General features: G+C 48.2%; 1 protein-coding gene across 1 annotated transcript in view; it reads right to left on the bottom strand.

The window, feature by feature from the left end:
- Positions 1-1,648: 1,648 nt before the first annotated feature.
- The window catches only part of LOC121595646 (nuclear hormone receptor FTZ-F1 beta), a 41,298-nt gene continuing 26,214 nt past the window's right edge, over positions 1,649-16,732 (bottom strand). The window contains exons 3-9 of the mRNA XM_041919771.1: positions 8,540-10,242; positions 8,239-8,450; positions 7,785-8,164; positions 6,242-6,478; positions 6,017-6,166; positions 5,678-5,935; positions 1,649-5,608 (exon numbers count right to left, since the gene is read on the bottom strand). Coding sequence (XP_041775705.1) covers positions 5,519-5,608; positions 5,678-5,935; positions 6,017-6,166; positions 6,242-6,478; positions 7,785-8,164; positions 8,239-8,450; positions 8,540-10,032 — 2,820 coding nt within the window. The 5' untranslated portion in view covers positions 10,033-10,242 and the 3' untranslated portion in view covers positions 1,649-5,518. The remainder of the gene's footprint in view (positions 5,609-5,677; positions 5,936-6,016; positions 6,167-6,241; positions 6,479-7,784; positions 8,165-8,238; positions 8,451-8,539; positions 10,243-16,732) is intronic.

Raw genomic sequence — 16,732 nt, 5'->3', positions numbered from 1 at the left:
TTTGATCGCCTGTCAGTCAGTGTGCGCTGGCGGTGTCAAATGGTGCTGGTGAGTTTGGCCACGGAATGGGCTGAATGAGCCCATAGTGTGCTGTGACCGATTTCGTACGCTACGGTTGCTCATTGGCTGAAGGCCAACGGAGGAGAGAAGGAGAACGATAGCCTCTAAAGAGACAAACGGAGGGTACGTTCGGGCTAGGGGGCGAAATGAAGTTTGCGTTTTTCGCCACCGTATAGACGGTTGGAAATAAAAACTAAAAGAAACGCATTTTTTATGAACATTAATGTTTTTTAAAATATTCTTCGGGGCAAAAAGCTTAAACAATCATCGAAACAGCATGTTTATCATTTTTGGAAGCAAATCTATTGCATAAAAAACAATGGGGCGAAAATTTACATTTTCGAACAAGCTTCTCAAATTCAAAACGACAGTTAAAGTAACATCATCGCACGTGCGAGGCTCATGAAATTAAAAATTATGCTCGAACTCATTCTTTTTGGGCGAATTATAAGAAAAATGCTTATCAATGATGCTGAATGCATTATTCAGCTCTAAATTTTTAAAATGAATCATTACAGTTTGTGTATGGGCTAACCGTTTGCTTAACCCTATCACAATCTCATGCTTTTTTTTATAAAGTTTTTGAACTAAAAATTAACACTAATTCACACAAAACACTTTAATATGGTTTAATATTCAGAAAAATCGGGCTAGGAATCGGAGGTCGGTTACTGTCATGTTTTAAGGTCTATCTGTGCAGACGATCGTATAGAGTCAGAGTTTCGTCCTACTTGTCAGATTACTTCGTGGGCCTATCTGGAGTCCCTCAAGGAAGCGTTCTTAGTCCCATTGTTTTCTTTTTATTTGTCCAGTATGTCGACGACGTCAAGATTTTCCTCCATATGTCCTCGTCTACTGTGACTGTGGTAATCTCCAAACTGTGCCGAATTCCTTCACTGCTTGGTGTAACAATAATGGCCTTCATCTTTGTCCAAATAAGTTTTGAGTTATTTCGTTTACCAGATCCGCGTTGATTCCATTTAGCTACTCCCTATGTGATACTCCCATACGTCGAGTATCGTCGATAAAGGATCTGGGTGTGTGGGGCTGGACGAGAAGCTGTCCTTTAATACACATGTTGACCATGTCATGAACGAAGGCAATAAGTCACTGGGGCTCAGACTCAAGACTCGCATCCGAAATCCGCGATCTCCTCTGCTTGAAGTCTGTTGACAGCTGCTGCGTCCGACCTGTCCTGTAATTCTTGGGTTACTCCCCAATGAAGAAAGACATTCCCGCGTGCAAGTTTCAACTCCGGTCTCCTGTTAAATGAACTTGATGTCCCAACCGCTTCTATCCGCCATTCCTTTCTATGCTCCCTCTCGTCGTCTTCGTGCCAGAACTCCATCTTCTACCACTTGTTAGACTTCAATGTCCCAGTGTACCGTTTCCGTTCAGGTTTTCGTGATTTTTTCTCTCTCCAGTCTATGTAATCCTGCACCCGTCAACCTTATTTCCTCTCGACAACTAGCATTATGTACAAACTGTGTTAAGCCAGTTTAGTGGAAAATTTTAAATAAATAAATAAATAAAATGCGTTAATTTTCTTTCCAAACAATTCAATAATCCCAAAAAAAAAAAACAAAGCTACATTATAAAGTATAATTTTATTCAAAAATTCGCTTCCATCGCACTTTTGCCTGTCACGTGCGTGTGTGTGTGTGTTGTTGCTGCTGTTGTTGTAGCTTCACCGCTACCTTCCGATAACTCTCTTCACTTTGCTCAACCCGTGTGTTACGAGAAAAAAAGAGAGAGAGCGAAAAAAAAACACTTCTTCCTCCGAACGAAATGCCTTTGTCCGGCCTCTCAGGCCTCCATTACACAGTAAGTGCCAATAAAAATCTGCACCAGGGTATGGAATACAAACAAACAAAGAACAAAGAACCAACGACTCTTTCCAACATTAATCATAAGGGTTTTAAGTACAAAAATTCGCGCCCTTCGTCCTACTTGCAAGCACACACAACACACACACACCATATCTCTTCGAGCATGATTTGCTTCACAGCTGAAAACCGCAACAGTTACAGTTGGGGGAAGGAAACCGAGACTAACGGAAGAGCGTCACCTCATCTCAAATACTGGTGCACTTCCACCCCCAAACCACTCCGTACCCAACATTGGTCTACTATAAACAGGCATACGCAACAGCGGGCTACACACGATCGCACGTTGTTTGATTCCGAGTTTAAACAGTAAATTTGCATCTATCAATATTTGCATTAGATGTGTTTGTATATATATATATATATATATATGTATATAAGTAGCTGGTATAATTTGCTATATAATTTTCTGCTCCATGCTTTGTGCGCACACAATGCCTGCCGTTGTTGCGCTCAATATTCTGCTCATCCGGTAGCGTAAGTGCGCAATCGACCGAATTATCCGTTTTTTTGTTTAAAAGAGCGTATAAAGAATTGAAAATAGAAAACAACGGTAATAAACAAACTCTGTCCTCCCTTTTGGAGGGTAGTTCAGACACCAAAAACATAAAATAAAAATAAACACACTCATTCACGCACACAGTAGTCCCTACTGGCGGGGAGGGAGGGAGTTCGTCTTAAATGCTACACGCCAAAACAAAAGTAAAAAGAAAAAGTATCTTTCCTCCCGTGTATCTGCTTGGCAAACGTTTTGCCACGTAACACTGTCTTACACGTGTAACCCGGCGCAGGCAGCGCGGCGGCGGGATGGGAAGTTGCTATAATTATTAAATCGATCACATTTTGTTGTTATGTTATGAAATTTTACTTCCCTTGCGCGCGCCTCATGCAATTCGAAAGGCAAATCGTTTAGATAAATCTTTTTTTTTTTTCTTTTGTTGTTGCTATAAAACAAACCAAGGAAACGAAGCTTGAAAGGTTCAACTTGTAATGCACACAAGCGAACGAAATATGGAGTAGAAAGGGAGGGATTTGTTTCGAACTACGCTTTAAAACATAAACAAAAATGCCATTTTTATCCTTCTTAAGGACATTTGCTTTGTTGCACTGCACTATCTGTCTGTCTCTCTCTCTCTCTCTCTCTCTCTTCCGTTTTCTATCTCTCTAATTATCTCTCTCTCTCTCTTCTCTCTTAACCATCCAAAACTAAATCTAGGGAAAGAAGCACGTGGTTGCTGGTGTGATGAAAAACAGGGAAAAATGGGGTTACAGGTTTTCATCATCCGAGTATTGCACTAGAACAGTAGAAAGGGAAACAATTCCAACGGATGGAAATTGGAAAATTGGGGGGTGAGCAAAAAAAACAACAGGATACAAATCCTGTTATTTGCATTAAAGATATTAAAAAAAAAAAACAAACACACTGGAAGCAATAATAGCGGTACGTGAATCGAACGTTTAAATTCGCCCTCACCGTACAACGGTCCAACCTTTCACACTAAGCTACACTTAAGCGTTAAATTAGCCACTATAAACAGATTTAGAAAAAAAAAAACACATACACAAAGAACAATTTCACGCGGCAATTCGGGGGAGTGGGAGCAAGAAACGAGAAACGATTCAAGGGAAGGAAGGCCTGTGAAACGGTACAAACTATGTAATAATAATAATAATGATCGCTCGTCCTCGTATGTACACCAGTCGTCTTTAGCGCTTACGCGCAATCAGTCTTTCGCGCATTCTTTTGCCCACAAACCGAAGAAACCGACAAAAGAACGGAAAACCGATCGCGCCGACACATGTGGCCTTTTAGCCTGTGTGTGTATGTGTCACTCTCTCTATCTCTGTATGTTACCTTATTTCTTACGTACTAATTTTTAATTAATTGCTCTATTTGCTAAAAATTTCAGTCATTTGATGCTTGTTTTATCATTTCGATTTTTTTACCTTTCTGCTTTTTTTTCTTCTTCTTTTCTTGCCTATATTACGTGTGTCTGTCTGCCTGCCTGTGTGTGTGTGTATGTTTGTATGTTTTTGATAACATTTTCCACGGCTGATACTGCTGCCTTCTACGTTTCGCTTCGAGAGAAATCAATAAAAAGCTACGCTACGCGTCTGCCCAAAATACCTTTTACACGCTGCACTTTTTCGTCCGCTTTTTTGAATAAATACACGCTCTCGGGCTGCTGCTCGCTACGCCCCTTCGTGGGAAAAGGGAATAAGCCCGGGAATCGCGAGATAAGATCTTCTTCTTCTTCTTTGTTTTTGTTTTTAATCAAAAAGGGAGCCGGTTTCAGGTTCGATGCGCAAAGCAAGGCACACACTTTCAGCTACTGTTTGCGCACCCGGTGTGGGCTTCGTTCCTTCCTGCCGGCCATTTCTACTTCGGTGGTATTTTCGATCGATTCGAATACATCATATCAGACCTAGTAAGGGCTAGAGCTAGGCTGAGATTGGCTCTTTTTATTTTCGAAAATAATTGAATTACCTTTTTTGTTCTTTTTGTGTTCCTTTTACTAATCTGCTTCTCGATTTTCCCCCGATTTTAGATGTTTTTAGAATGTTTGTTCGTTATATTCTACACTGTAATATATGGAAACCGTGGTGTTTTTTGTTGTTGTTGTTGTTACTTTTTGCTTAGCCCAACACTTACATTATTAGCTCCATGGAAAATATCGCCTCAACGTCGCACACGAGCACACAGTCCACACGGGTCAAAGGTGCAGGGGAAGCTAACACCCAATTTAAAAGGGTGTTGTGTAAGGAAAGGCTTCTTCACACTACCATTCTACAAAAAAGAAAAGAAAAACATAACTAAACCCACTTCTAGGTTTAATCTAGCATAACGAACAAACGGGCAAATATGTGTTATAACAGCAAGCACATGTTTGCAAAATGTTTAAAAAACAAACAATTCACTATTGGAGGATTGTTGTGGAATTAACCGAAACAAACACACACACACACAATTCCGGTGTGTGTGTGTGTTATTGTTTCATTTAAAATGGGAGGAGCGGGTGTGTATGTAAAGATTCCATAACTACATTAAAAATAGCAACACTAGCAAACTAATCAGATTGTGCAAGGGAACGTAACCATAAAAATGGCCAACCATTAGAAAACAAACGGTTAAGCATGCCGCGTCCTCCGTTCAGTGTTTCTGTGCCATGCAAACGAAACGGGCGGCTCCATAAACCGTGCATCCTTGTCAAAGGGTCACGTAAAACGGTTAAAAACGAATAACATAACGTTTACAAGCTACCTAGAGCGAGCAGTAAAAAAAGCTTCTTTTTCTGCTCACGAAATCGAACCACTATTCTTTCACCTTAACTGCTGCGCTGCAACACTCACACATTCGCTACTGCTACTACTACTACTACTACTACTACTACTACTATTACTACAACGATGACCATGATCCGCGTTGGCGTTGTACAATTTAAAACAAAATGCACAAACAACCCGGATAGCTTGTTGTTCGTCGGGGTGTTCCAGCACCCCTACACTATTCCCGGGCCTCGAACGCCTCGAACGGGAGGCACACGCGTCGCTGCGGCGAAGTCTTGTCGTTTCTAGTGCTCACCGCGAAGCAACTCCATTAGCAGATTAAACGACGGCTCCTCGCCGTCCTTCGGTTTAATCGTGAGCATTTCTTTGCCAACCTAAAACCCAAAAAAACGCGAACGTATTAGAACGCAATGCATACGAAACTCAGCCATGCATTATACTACCTGACACGTGCGCTGCAGCTCCGGTATGCGCAGCAGCAGCTCGCCGAACTTGGCCGGCGACTTGGGATAGTGGGCGAGGGTGTACGCCTGCAGTGCCTGCAGTGCCTTCTCCTGGCTGGTTCGCACCTTTTCCGACTCCTTCAGCTCGGACGTGTCGGACGAGAGCAGTACGATCACCTTCATCGCCACGTACTCGTACCGGTCGACGCGCAACCGCCGCAGATGGTCTGTGAGGTTCAGCATACGCTCAATGCACGTCTAATTAGAGGAGCAAAAGGGAAGATTAGTAATTGAAGGTGCTTTCTGAGAATAAACGCAATTTGCAAAACCCTCACTCACCTGCAGTCCACTGTTTTTCACCTGCTCGAGCGTGATCGACTTGCCGAGGGAAATTTTGATCTCGCCCGGTGTCGAGATCGACCGGTAGCAGCAGGAAAACAGCAGCAGCTCACACCAGGAGTTGATCAGCAGACAGATCTGGTCGTCGATCTGAAATAGGGGAAGCACAAAACAGCCATTAGCTTTCATTCAACAACCTCAAATACGGTGTCACCGAATACGCACGGAAATGTGCTTGAAGAGCGGCAAGCTTTTGCACCACTTGACGATCTTGTACAGCCGGTGGTCGGCAATGTTGCAGAGGTTCGCGATCAAATCGGGGCTGCTGTCGGACGAGATGCCGGCACTGGACAGGATCGGGTTGTTGGCGATCGTTGCGCTGCTCACGTTCGTTGCTGGTTGGTTCAGCCGTGCTAGCTCCTGTGCGTTGTACTGCCACAGTGGTTCCACGTCCATGATTTCCTACAAAGACACACCGAGACAAGAACCATTAGGTAATGCTGTGGCTAGTGATCCGGGAAGCCGAGCGTTTTGGGAACCAGCTCCGAAGGGTAGTTCCACCCAGCATTATCCGGAGTCGTTCGGAATTGTACGGAGTCGTCTGGAGTCGTCTGGAGTCGTCTGGAGTTGTCTGAAGTCGTCCGGAGTCGCCCGAAGTCGGGGTCTTCCGTATTCGCTTAGAGTCGTCTGGAGTTATCTGGAGTCGTCTGAAGTCGTCTGAAGTCGTCTGAAGTCGTCTGGAGTCGTCTGAAGTCGTCTGAAGTCGTCTGAAGTCGTCTGAAGTCGTCTGGAGTCGTCTGGAGTCGTCCGGAGTCGTCCGAAGTCGTACGGAGTCGTCCGGAGTCGTCCGAAGTCGTGCGGAGTCGTCCGGAGTCGTCCAGAGTCATCCAGATTCATTCGGTGTTATCTGGAGTCGGCACCAGGAAATCATCCAGGTCTTCTGGAATCATCTGGAGTCATCCGAAGATGGAGTCGTCTAGAGTCGTCTAGAGTCGTCTAAGTCGTCCGGAGTCGTCCAGGGTCGGAGTAACCCGGAGCCATCCGGAGTCGCCTGCAGTCATCCGGAGTCTTCCAGATTCATTTGTTGTTGTCTGAAGTCGTCTGCAGTCATCTGGAGTCGTCCGAAGACGGTGTCGTCCAGAGTCTTCCTAAGCCGTCCAGAGTCTTCTAGATTCATTCAGAGTCGTCCGAAGTCGACCAGAGTCGTCCGGAGTTTTCCAGAGTCGGCTGAAGTTGTCCAGAGTCGTCCGGAGTCATCCAGAGTCATCCAGAGTCGTCCAGGGTCGGAGTAACCCGGAGCCGTCCGGAGTCGTCCAGAGTCGTCCGGGGTCGAACTAGTCCGGAGACGCCCGGGTCGTCCGGAGTCACTCGGAGTTGACCAGATTCATTCAGAGTCTGCGGGAGTCACCCCGAGTGGTAGTCGTCCAGAGTTGTCCAGGCTCGTCAGAAGTCGTTCGGATACTTCCGGAGCAGTTTGAAGTCGTCCAGATTCATCATCCGGTGTCATGCGGAGTCGGGGTCTTCCGTTGTCGGTCGGAGACGACCGAAGCAATGTTTTTCTGGTCAGGCATGTAATATAGCAGTTTTTTTTCGCTTCTACGAGCAGTACCGACTTCCGGACGACTCCGGACTATTCCGTGCGGAACTAGTGGTTTCGAATTTACCGGAGTCGAATTTGGACTAACAATAGCCGGAGTCGGGGATCGAAGTCGTGGGTGTGCTCTAGAGAGTACACCGCTAATTGTAACGTTAGGGAGCGCTTCCTTACCTGCAGCAGTACTGGAATGCCTGGTTGCATGTGATTTCCCCCTCCACCACCGCCACCACTGGCAGCTCCATCGTGTCCAATGCCCGTGCCGTTCATACCGCCCATGCCACTGCTCATCGCTCCCGAGCCACCCATCATCATTCCACCACCACCACCACCGTCCGGTGGTTCCATCTTCATCTGCTGGCCACCGCCAACGGTCGAGCCGGCACCGCCTCCCACGTACGGTGAGCGTACCGTGCCACCGTACTGGAACGGTCCCGGTCCGGGTGAGTCGCCCGCCTGCATGCCCGCCCCTCCCGCACCGCCCATCGGCCCGGGCAGCGTGTACGAGCACTGGTAGGTCGAGCGTCCGCCGCGCGTACGATCCTCACGAATTGCTAAAAATAAAATAAGACATATTCCGATTAAAACGTCATACTTCAATATGTTGGCACACCCCGGCATTAGCTACCTTCCAGCTTCATTCCCTTCTGAAGGCACTTCTCGAACCGACAAGCGGGACACTTTTTGCGCGTCGCTATCGTCACCGGGCAGGCCGCTCCCCTAAGGCACACGTAGTTCTTACGGTTCTGCACCGTACGCTTGAAGAAGCCCTTGCACGACTCGCACGAGAAAATGCCATAGTGGAAGCCGGATATCTTATCGCCACAGATTGGACACGGACTATACAGCGGGAGAGGGAGAGAGAGAGAGAGAAAAGCGCGTTAAATATCTAGATTAAATGGTTCCTAAACTCTCCCCCTGGCACTTACCTGTTGATAAGCTGCTGGCGTGATATCCCGGGCGATGGCAGATGGTCCCCCTCGTACAGGGGCTCCTCCTGGGCCGCGGCTGCCGCCGCCGCTGCCAACTGCTTCAAGGCCTGCTGTTGCTGCTGCTGATGCTGCTGCTGCTGTTCGCTCCCGTCCAGCATCGGTTTGTATAATACTGAGTGGTGCAACGGTGACCCATTGAACGATGCACTCCCTCCTCCACTTCCACCACCCCCCGCCGCACTGGCAAATATACTGTGCCTCCCCTGGATCGGCGAATGCGTCGGACTAAACTCGGAGCTGTACGAGTAGCAGCTGCTGTGCGACGCATCGCTATTGTTCCGGCTGAGCGATGGCGTGTACGGGGCATGGCGGGACGTCAGCGGCGACTGGCTCGGCGAGCTGTGCGTGTACACCGAGTGGATGGCCGAGTCGGGACTGGGGTTGGCGGGCAGCAGCGACGTCTTGGAGCGCACGAGCAGCGGCGAATGGATGGCACCGGGCGGCAGGCCACCGCCACCGCCCGGATCACCGCCCGGTGGCAGCTCGTACTTGAGGTTTATCACATCCGGCAGACCGCCGCCACCACCCTTCTTGAGGGCGGCCGGCATGCCGGTGGCCGCGCTTGCGCTGTACGCCAGCCCGGGGTTGATCAGCGGAAGGCCCGCTTCCGGCTTGATCAGCAGCCGGTTCGCTGGGAGGGGCGAATTGCTCGAGCTACTGCTGCTCCCGCCCGCATTCCGGAGCGGCGCCGTGCCCGCCCCCTGCTGCTGACCACCGTGCGCGGAAAGGTTGTAACCGGCGGCACCGCCACCGTTGGACGCTGTCAGCGCAAGCGGTTCCGTAATGCCCGGCCCGGACGTTGCCGGTTCCTGCTGTTCCTCCTCCCGCTTCGGCACTATCATCGCGATCGGGGACGGATCAATCGGTGCGATTGTCAGCTTTCCGCCACCGCTCGAGCTCGAGCTGGAATTTTCATTATCGACCAGCATCGGTTCCTCCGGCTCGGACAGCTCGCCCTCCCAGGACATTGGCCGCGGTAGGCTCTTGCTGGCGCTGCGCTCCTCCCGCATGCTGACACCGTTGGTTAGCGTAGCCGCTGCCGCTGCCGTCTTCTCGATGTTGGACAGCTCCGTGTCGGATTCGTCCGACTCCTCCATCTTCGGCACGGTGATGCGGATCGCGCCGCCCACGTTTCCAAAGATACCACTTGAGGGACTTGTCGTCGTCGTGGCGGTTGTGTTGTTGTTCAGGCTGCTACTTGTGGTTGTCGTTCCCGCCGTGTTGTTGTTGTTGTTGTTGTTGAGGCTGTTATTGTTGTTGTTGTGCTTGAACGCCGTCCCAACGGTTTCCAGTGGACCACCACCACCACCACCGCCATCGTCGCAGTTGATCGTCGTTACGGACACGTTGCTGCCGCGGGCCGTCGGGGTCCCCGTCGTGCCACCGCCGCCTCCACCACCGTTCACCTCGGTCGATGTCATTATGCGCATTGATTGTCTGCTGCTAGTTTACTCGTTTTCTACCTTTCTTTGTAGTTTCCTTTTCCCCCCCCCGATCCGTCCGGCCGGAACCTGGGTGTGTGTATGTGTGTGTGTGGGATATTGTAGCGTATCCGGGATCTGGTTGTACTGGCTGGCACACACACTCACGCCTACAGCATCCCTAGTCGGCACAACACGGGATGAAGGTTACAATCATTTCTGCAACAAAAGGAAAAGAGACAGGGAAAGGGTTATTAATTAATGGAGCTTCTTTTTGCCTTCTTCATGCTGGAGGATGATACGGATGTAAACAAAGGATTGGCTGGAGTGTGCTCTCAACCGGTTGACAGTTCAGTATGCCCGCATGATTTTTTTTTGTCGCAGTAGGCTTTTGTTGTTTACTTATTCCCGGTTTGGCTGTTTTGGGGCCCGTCTCCCTGCTTCAAGGACACCAGCTAGACACCGACACTTGAACACGTTGATAGAAGGCAAAAGAAGAAGAAGCAGCAGGCCGGAACTACACTCTTGCCCTGCCCTGTGCCGTATTTATTTACACTTTGCACTCGGTGTAGCGTGTAATTTTGCTGCGGCGGTCGAGCCAATGCAAACAAGTTGCATTTGAACACCTCACCCACCTCATTCTCGTTTTCCCTCTCTTTCTCTGCCCTTCTCACAACGAAAACACACACAAATCTGTCAGAGATTATTGCTCATTACCGCACAGCCGGGGGCCGCCTTTTTGGCTCGTTCTCGCCCTCCCTCTATCGAAACGAATGTGCGCACGCAAGTGAAAAGAGCAGCAACCAGCAACCAGCAACAACAAAGACAACGGCTTTGAGTGCGGCAGTGTTGTATTGAGTGAGGGGGGGGGGGGGCGGGAGGAGCGGAGGCGACGGTACTACTCTGGTTAACTCACACGCACGAAGCACAGAGAGACAGCGTACAGCTACACACACTAGCGAGCAGCGACACAACGACGACGACGACCTTCAGATATGTTGGGATTTATACGCAACGACCTTGCATGTGCGTCATCGCGCCCCGTCGTTGCACGCCGTAGCGCGCTGGTGTGTGTGTGTGTGCTGCGTGTGTGTTGCGCGTTGCTATGGTGTTGGTGAGCGAAATGGGGCCGGATGGAGGCGCAGCGAGAACGGTTCGTTTGGCACCGAGACGAAGGAGGCGCATGGTTTGCCGTTGTGTATATGTGAACATGTAAAATTAACACAGGGAGGAGGGAGGGGGGGGGGAGCAGATTTTAATCATCATTGTCGCGTCCGTTTCTTATTCCCCCTTCCCCCCATAAAATAAACCATCGTGCGGCGTTTTGTACTACAGAAACAGTCACACATCTAACGCTCACTAACACACACACACACACACATACACACACACACACACACACACACACACACACACACACACACACACACACACACTGTGTCAGATCGCTGATGCTCCCCAAACGCACACTCTCACGCACACATACAGAAAGAGGCAGAGAGAGAGAGAGAGACATCTTCAAAGCAGGAAGCTATCGGTGTGCTATTACGTGTTGCTTGTTTTGTAGGCTAAGCACCAGAGAGGGTGTAAAAGAGAGCCAAGAGAGAGGGATATAGAGAGACAGAGAGTGTGTGTGTGTGATGGGGAGAGCTCGTCTTTGTTGCTACCAAACAAAAACTCTCCACATCCCTCTCTCTTTCATCCCCTGTTGGAGCACACCCTTCAAACACGCAGTCGTGTCGATGTGTTGGTTTCGAGTTCACAGTTTCCTCTCTCTTCTCAATACTCCCCTTTTCTCTCTCACACACAACCCCATCAACATTGGGGTTGTATGCACACAGGCACATACACACTCGCAAGGGTTGTAGCTCCCGCGTCACACACCAGGCCGGCGGTGCTCGGTACGGGGGGGGGGGGGGGGGGGGGGGTTCGTTCATTTTGTTTGATGATGCTTTTTATCACCTTTTCTTTTCGTTTCTTTTTTTGTTGTAGTTAGTATTATTTTGTCGGGAGTTGTTTGGTCGGCCCTTGGCTTTCCAACGGTAAAACCAACCGGGGAGTGGTGTACGGCCGTGCAGCAGCAATACACTCGCAACCCTCGGGAATATGCCTGTGTGTTTGTGTGTTCACCCTGTTTGGAGCAGGGGTCGTTTTTGGATGAAAATGTTTCGTAGAGAATATGCGGAAATGGAGTATGGAAAAGGTAATATTGGATGTAAGTGAGGCTGTGTTTGCTCATAGTTTACAACATTCAAGGGTAGTGTGAAATGTAATTTAAAAATGCTTAAGTAAGGTAACAGTAAAGCAATGATTGAATATAACAAGAGTAAAACTAATTTAATAAAAATAAACGGTCAAAATGTCAATTTTTAACGTGATAACAACCATAAATAATACATAAATAATACATAAATAATGAATAAATAAAAACGGAAGATAATAAATACAAATAGGACCCCCAAGAAACCAGAAAAGAGTAAATAAACACAAACTATAGACACAAACAAACAAAAACGACGCAACTAATTACCGATACGTAACAAGTCGAAGGGTTAAAAATAGCTCAAACACAAACAAAAGGCTAATGAAACATCCGTAAACACACTTCCATCTGGTTGGTGGTTGTGGTGACCAGGAATTGAAGGCTCATTACTCCAGGCACGAGCTACAAATCTTCGCTTCAGCATAAAACAACCAAAATGGCCTGAACAGAGCTGACCGACGATAGCTGGCAAGCATATCTACACACTTTGCCCTTGATTCTCGATTCTAATTAACGCTCCCTCTCTTTCTATTTATCGCCCTCCTCCCCCAAAACAAAATAACTCTTTTCACCCACTTTAATGTCATTTGGCAGGGTGGGGGTTGTGCAAAAATGAGCACAACACACACACACACCCATACACACAGTTCACAGACAGGGGTGTCACGATAAAGGCGGAAATATTAGCCCTCCTCCCCGACCCCCACTTTCCTTCCCATTCCGCTTTAACCTCATTTTGTGGCGCGGTGTGTGTCGGCAAAATATAAACTTGTCAAAAGTGTGAACCACAAAGAATAAGAGTAACAACAGCGGGGCAACCAAAAGGGGAAACCGAAACATTTGCCAAAAACGCTTTTGCGGAGTAGCGCGATAGGAGCGGAGGGGAAAGGGTTATCTTGGCCGAAGTATTTATGTTTTTTTTTGTTTTACATTCTACAAGGCCACATACAGACACCTCTGTTGAGACACAGTGACGTTTTACTGGGGACTTGGGTAATGATTATAACATCTTATTGCTCATATTCTCCCGTGGGCGTTGGAAGCGAATATTTAAAACAAAAAACCCTCGTCGAGACCACACACTGACCGAGGTCGTCGTCGGGGTGTTTTTCGCCTTCCGCATTTTCGCATTGCCATTGCAGCAGCAAGCAGCAGCATGTCTTCCCTTGTCTCGGTTTATCTTCACAAGCTGCACACCGAAACTCTCTCTCACACACACACAGAGGGGCAGAAATACCGGCAGACATGGCACTCCACCACTGAAAAGCCATGTCTGAAAAAAAGCCACCCTTCTTCACGGTACAGTCCGTCTCGTTTGCTCCCCTCCTTGTAAACGGTTCCCGGATGGAGGTGAGAGCGAGAGAGAGAGAGAGAGTGGACGACGACGCGGCGTTCAATGCCACTCCCTCGCGAAGGGAAGGTCATTTCTCGTCAGTGGGGCACGGCAAATCCCGTCCACCCGGGGGTGGGGACCGGGCTGAAAGAGCGACAAAGCAGAAGAAAGGGCGAAAGAACCGTTAGGTTTCGGTGTCGGACACAACCCCGCCACCGTCCGGCCACCTCACCCGAAAGTTCACCCAACCGGAGAGTGACCAGTGAGACAAAACGGGGAGTGTGTGTGTGTTGGTGCCGAAGCAGGAAATGCTCTACGGTGCGCGGTACCAAACCGTTTCAAAAGCTGTCATCCATCAGATTAATCGACGGGTGTGTGAGAAAGGGATGAAGTGATACAACACGAGGGCGAGAGAGAGACACTGAAGAGGATAAAGATAAGTGGACACGAACATTCTTTTTCTGCTACGCGACATTTTTGTTCTAAAATAGCTCATACGTACGTTTAAATAAAAAAAAACTGATACCGAAAACTTGCTACACTCGCTTATCTTACAGGGTTTTCAGGAGTTCTCATAGGTATGGGACACTTGATTGACTTTTTCTTACGCGAAATGAACTAAATGTAATGGGAATTGGACTCTACAGAACCCTTGCGGAACAAATCCAATAAGAATTTCTATGGTGCCTGTTCAACGAGTCCAATTTCCAACATATGAAGTCTACTTCCCATCAGAAAGAGGATCAAGGAAATGTCTCACAGCTATGAGAAACCCTGGAAAACCCTTTATCTCGATCAAATTTTGGGTATGGTATGGTGGCGGTAAAACTTGTTACCTACTGTTAGAAAGGTAGAAAAGTTGAAGGGAAGGAGGAGGGAGAATAGTAGGCGACAGCCAACCGATTATTAATGCAACCATCTCGTCCACGGTTGATGCTACACACACACACACACTCTCTCTCTCCCCAGCGAGTGACAGCGTTTGTGTCAAAAGTCAAACGGGTTTGCATCTTTCCACTACCCTGTTTCTAACGTCTAGCTGCATGTGTGTGTGTGTGTCTAGTGGAGACCTTTACGTTCTACGGCGACTAGACAAAAAAAATCAATACACCCAAAGGGAAAAGGAAGAAAACGGACGGCACTAAAAAAAAAAGAAAAACAAGCAGGAAACGACGAACCCCGCAATCGAAAAAAAAAACGCGCAGACGGGCGAAGCGTGTTTGGGGCGTTTGGGTGCATTTCGAGTGCACTTCGGGGAGATGTGCATACGGGCCCGCTGCTAGCCATTGTTGTCTGAATCGATGGAGCCGAGCTAGCCAAGAGAGAGCAAGACAGAGAGAGTGAGACACCGAGAGAGAGAGAGAGAATTGTGGTAGAAATGATAGTTTAAAGTTAGCATGCACGGTAGTGCCACGACCACTAGACCAAACGAAGGTGTGAAGAAGGGTAGCAAAAGAGAGAGTCAAAGTCAAAGAGAGGGAGAGAGAACAAGAGTGGGATTAGGATACCCAGCCCAGCAGGTTCGTTTACCTTTTGCTGTATCTCTTTTTATCACCTCCACACGGCACTCCGCGCTGACGTCGTCGTTGATGTCCCAGCCGTCCTCGGCTGGGTGGAATATTGCACACTCCGACGACCCAGACATGGATCCCGCGGCAACCTCCACCACCCCCTCCCAAATGCACACACCAATTGGGGAGAAAGCGAATGATGGGCGGAAAAACGCGCGCCCGCGAACGATGATGCACCACAGCATGATGCCACCCGTTGTTGGTGGAAACACGGAAGAGGTCAACGTCGCCGTCTGGCAGGCATACACACACACATACATACACATTAAACGCGTTGGATGCATTTTGTATGCACGCCAGTGTGTGTGTGTGTTTGTGTGTTGTTTTCACCCTGATTCAACCCTCCCGTCGCTTGATTTTCCCAAACCGCATTGCACCATCGATCGTTTGGAGCTCCGGGGTTCGGACTGTTTGGTCGTTGTTTTATGTGACGTCAACGGGCGTTTACCCATAACCAAACGAAGCAGTGCCTACGCCTACGCCACGGAACAAAGTGCAGCGGTGGCAGCAGTAACACTGCTCCATACTTGCCCTCTCCTAGTTGCTCGCGACAGGCCCTGTCAAAACATGAGTACTTTTCTTTCTCTCGCCGACTCATCACGCGATCAGCGATCTCTTCGCGATCTCAAAGTTCAACCCCGCACACGAACTGGGGTGCGACACGATCATTGGACAGAGAGAGAGAGAGACAGAGCGCGTCGGAGACCTCATTATCGCGCTCTCTGTGGTTAAAGAAGCAGTCGAAAACACCTTAGAAAAAAAGAAGAAAGAATCATTTCTTTTTCATAATAGAAACCAAGCAGCTTGAACTTCAGTATTGAGTTGGGGATGTTGGGGAGCACTCTAGGGCTGTGCACACACACACACACACTCCCGTCCCATTAGACAATCACAGAGAGACAGAGACAGAGCGGTGGTTATGATTGATTCCTCAAACGCGCCATCTGTTAAATATTCTTCTTCGGATCGGTCGGCGCATGAAGGCCCCCAGGGCGGGCGGGCTGGCTGGACATCGGAACATTGGGAATGGCCGACTAGAGAGCTGGTAGAAATGTAATCTTTGACCTCAAGATTAAGCAGATTGCGTGCGTGTTTTACCAATTCTGTAAACGCCCAGATGACAAGGGTTGGGTGTGATTTTAAATAAAGCTGTTAAATCACTTTAGACATTATGTAATATGGACTTGATCTTATGAGTTCTTCCTATTATTGTGTGTAAATAAGCATTGCCAGTTATAAACTCAGCCATCTTATGAATTATAAAAGAATATTGAAGTCATTTTTCATTTCTAAGATGTAGCTCATACAAGGAAATATGGATAAGAAAGACATATGCAGGAGAGATCTGGAATTGGACGGCAATTGGATTTCGTTGCAGATTACTATGGTCCTTTAATGATTTGGCGACCCGTATTAGAAGGAATTTCATGGTACAGTCGTGAACTCGATCGATTCAAGTCTAGAATGGACCGTCCCCCCGTTGCAAGGATTGACTGGCTGCGTGGTAATCAATTAGGTCTCGAAAGCCTGTATAGGCCAGCA

Source organism: Anopheles merus, chromosome 3R (genome assembly GCF_017562075.2).
Source record: "Anopheles merus strain MAF chromosome 3R, AmerM5.1, whole genome shotgun sequence".
In the NCBI taxonomy this organism is placed as follows: domain Eukaryota; kingdom Metazoa; phylum Arthropoda; class Insecta; order Diptera; family Culicidae; genus Anopheles; species Anopheles merus.
This window is presented reverse-complemented; position numbering and strand designations above follow the sequence as displayed.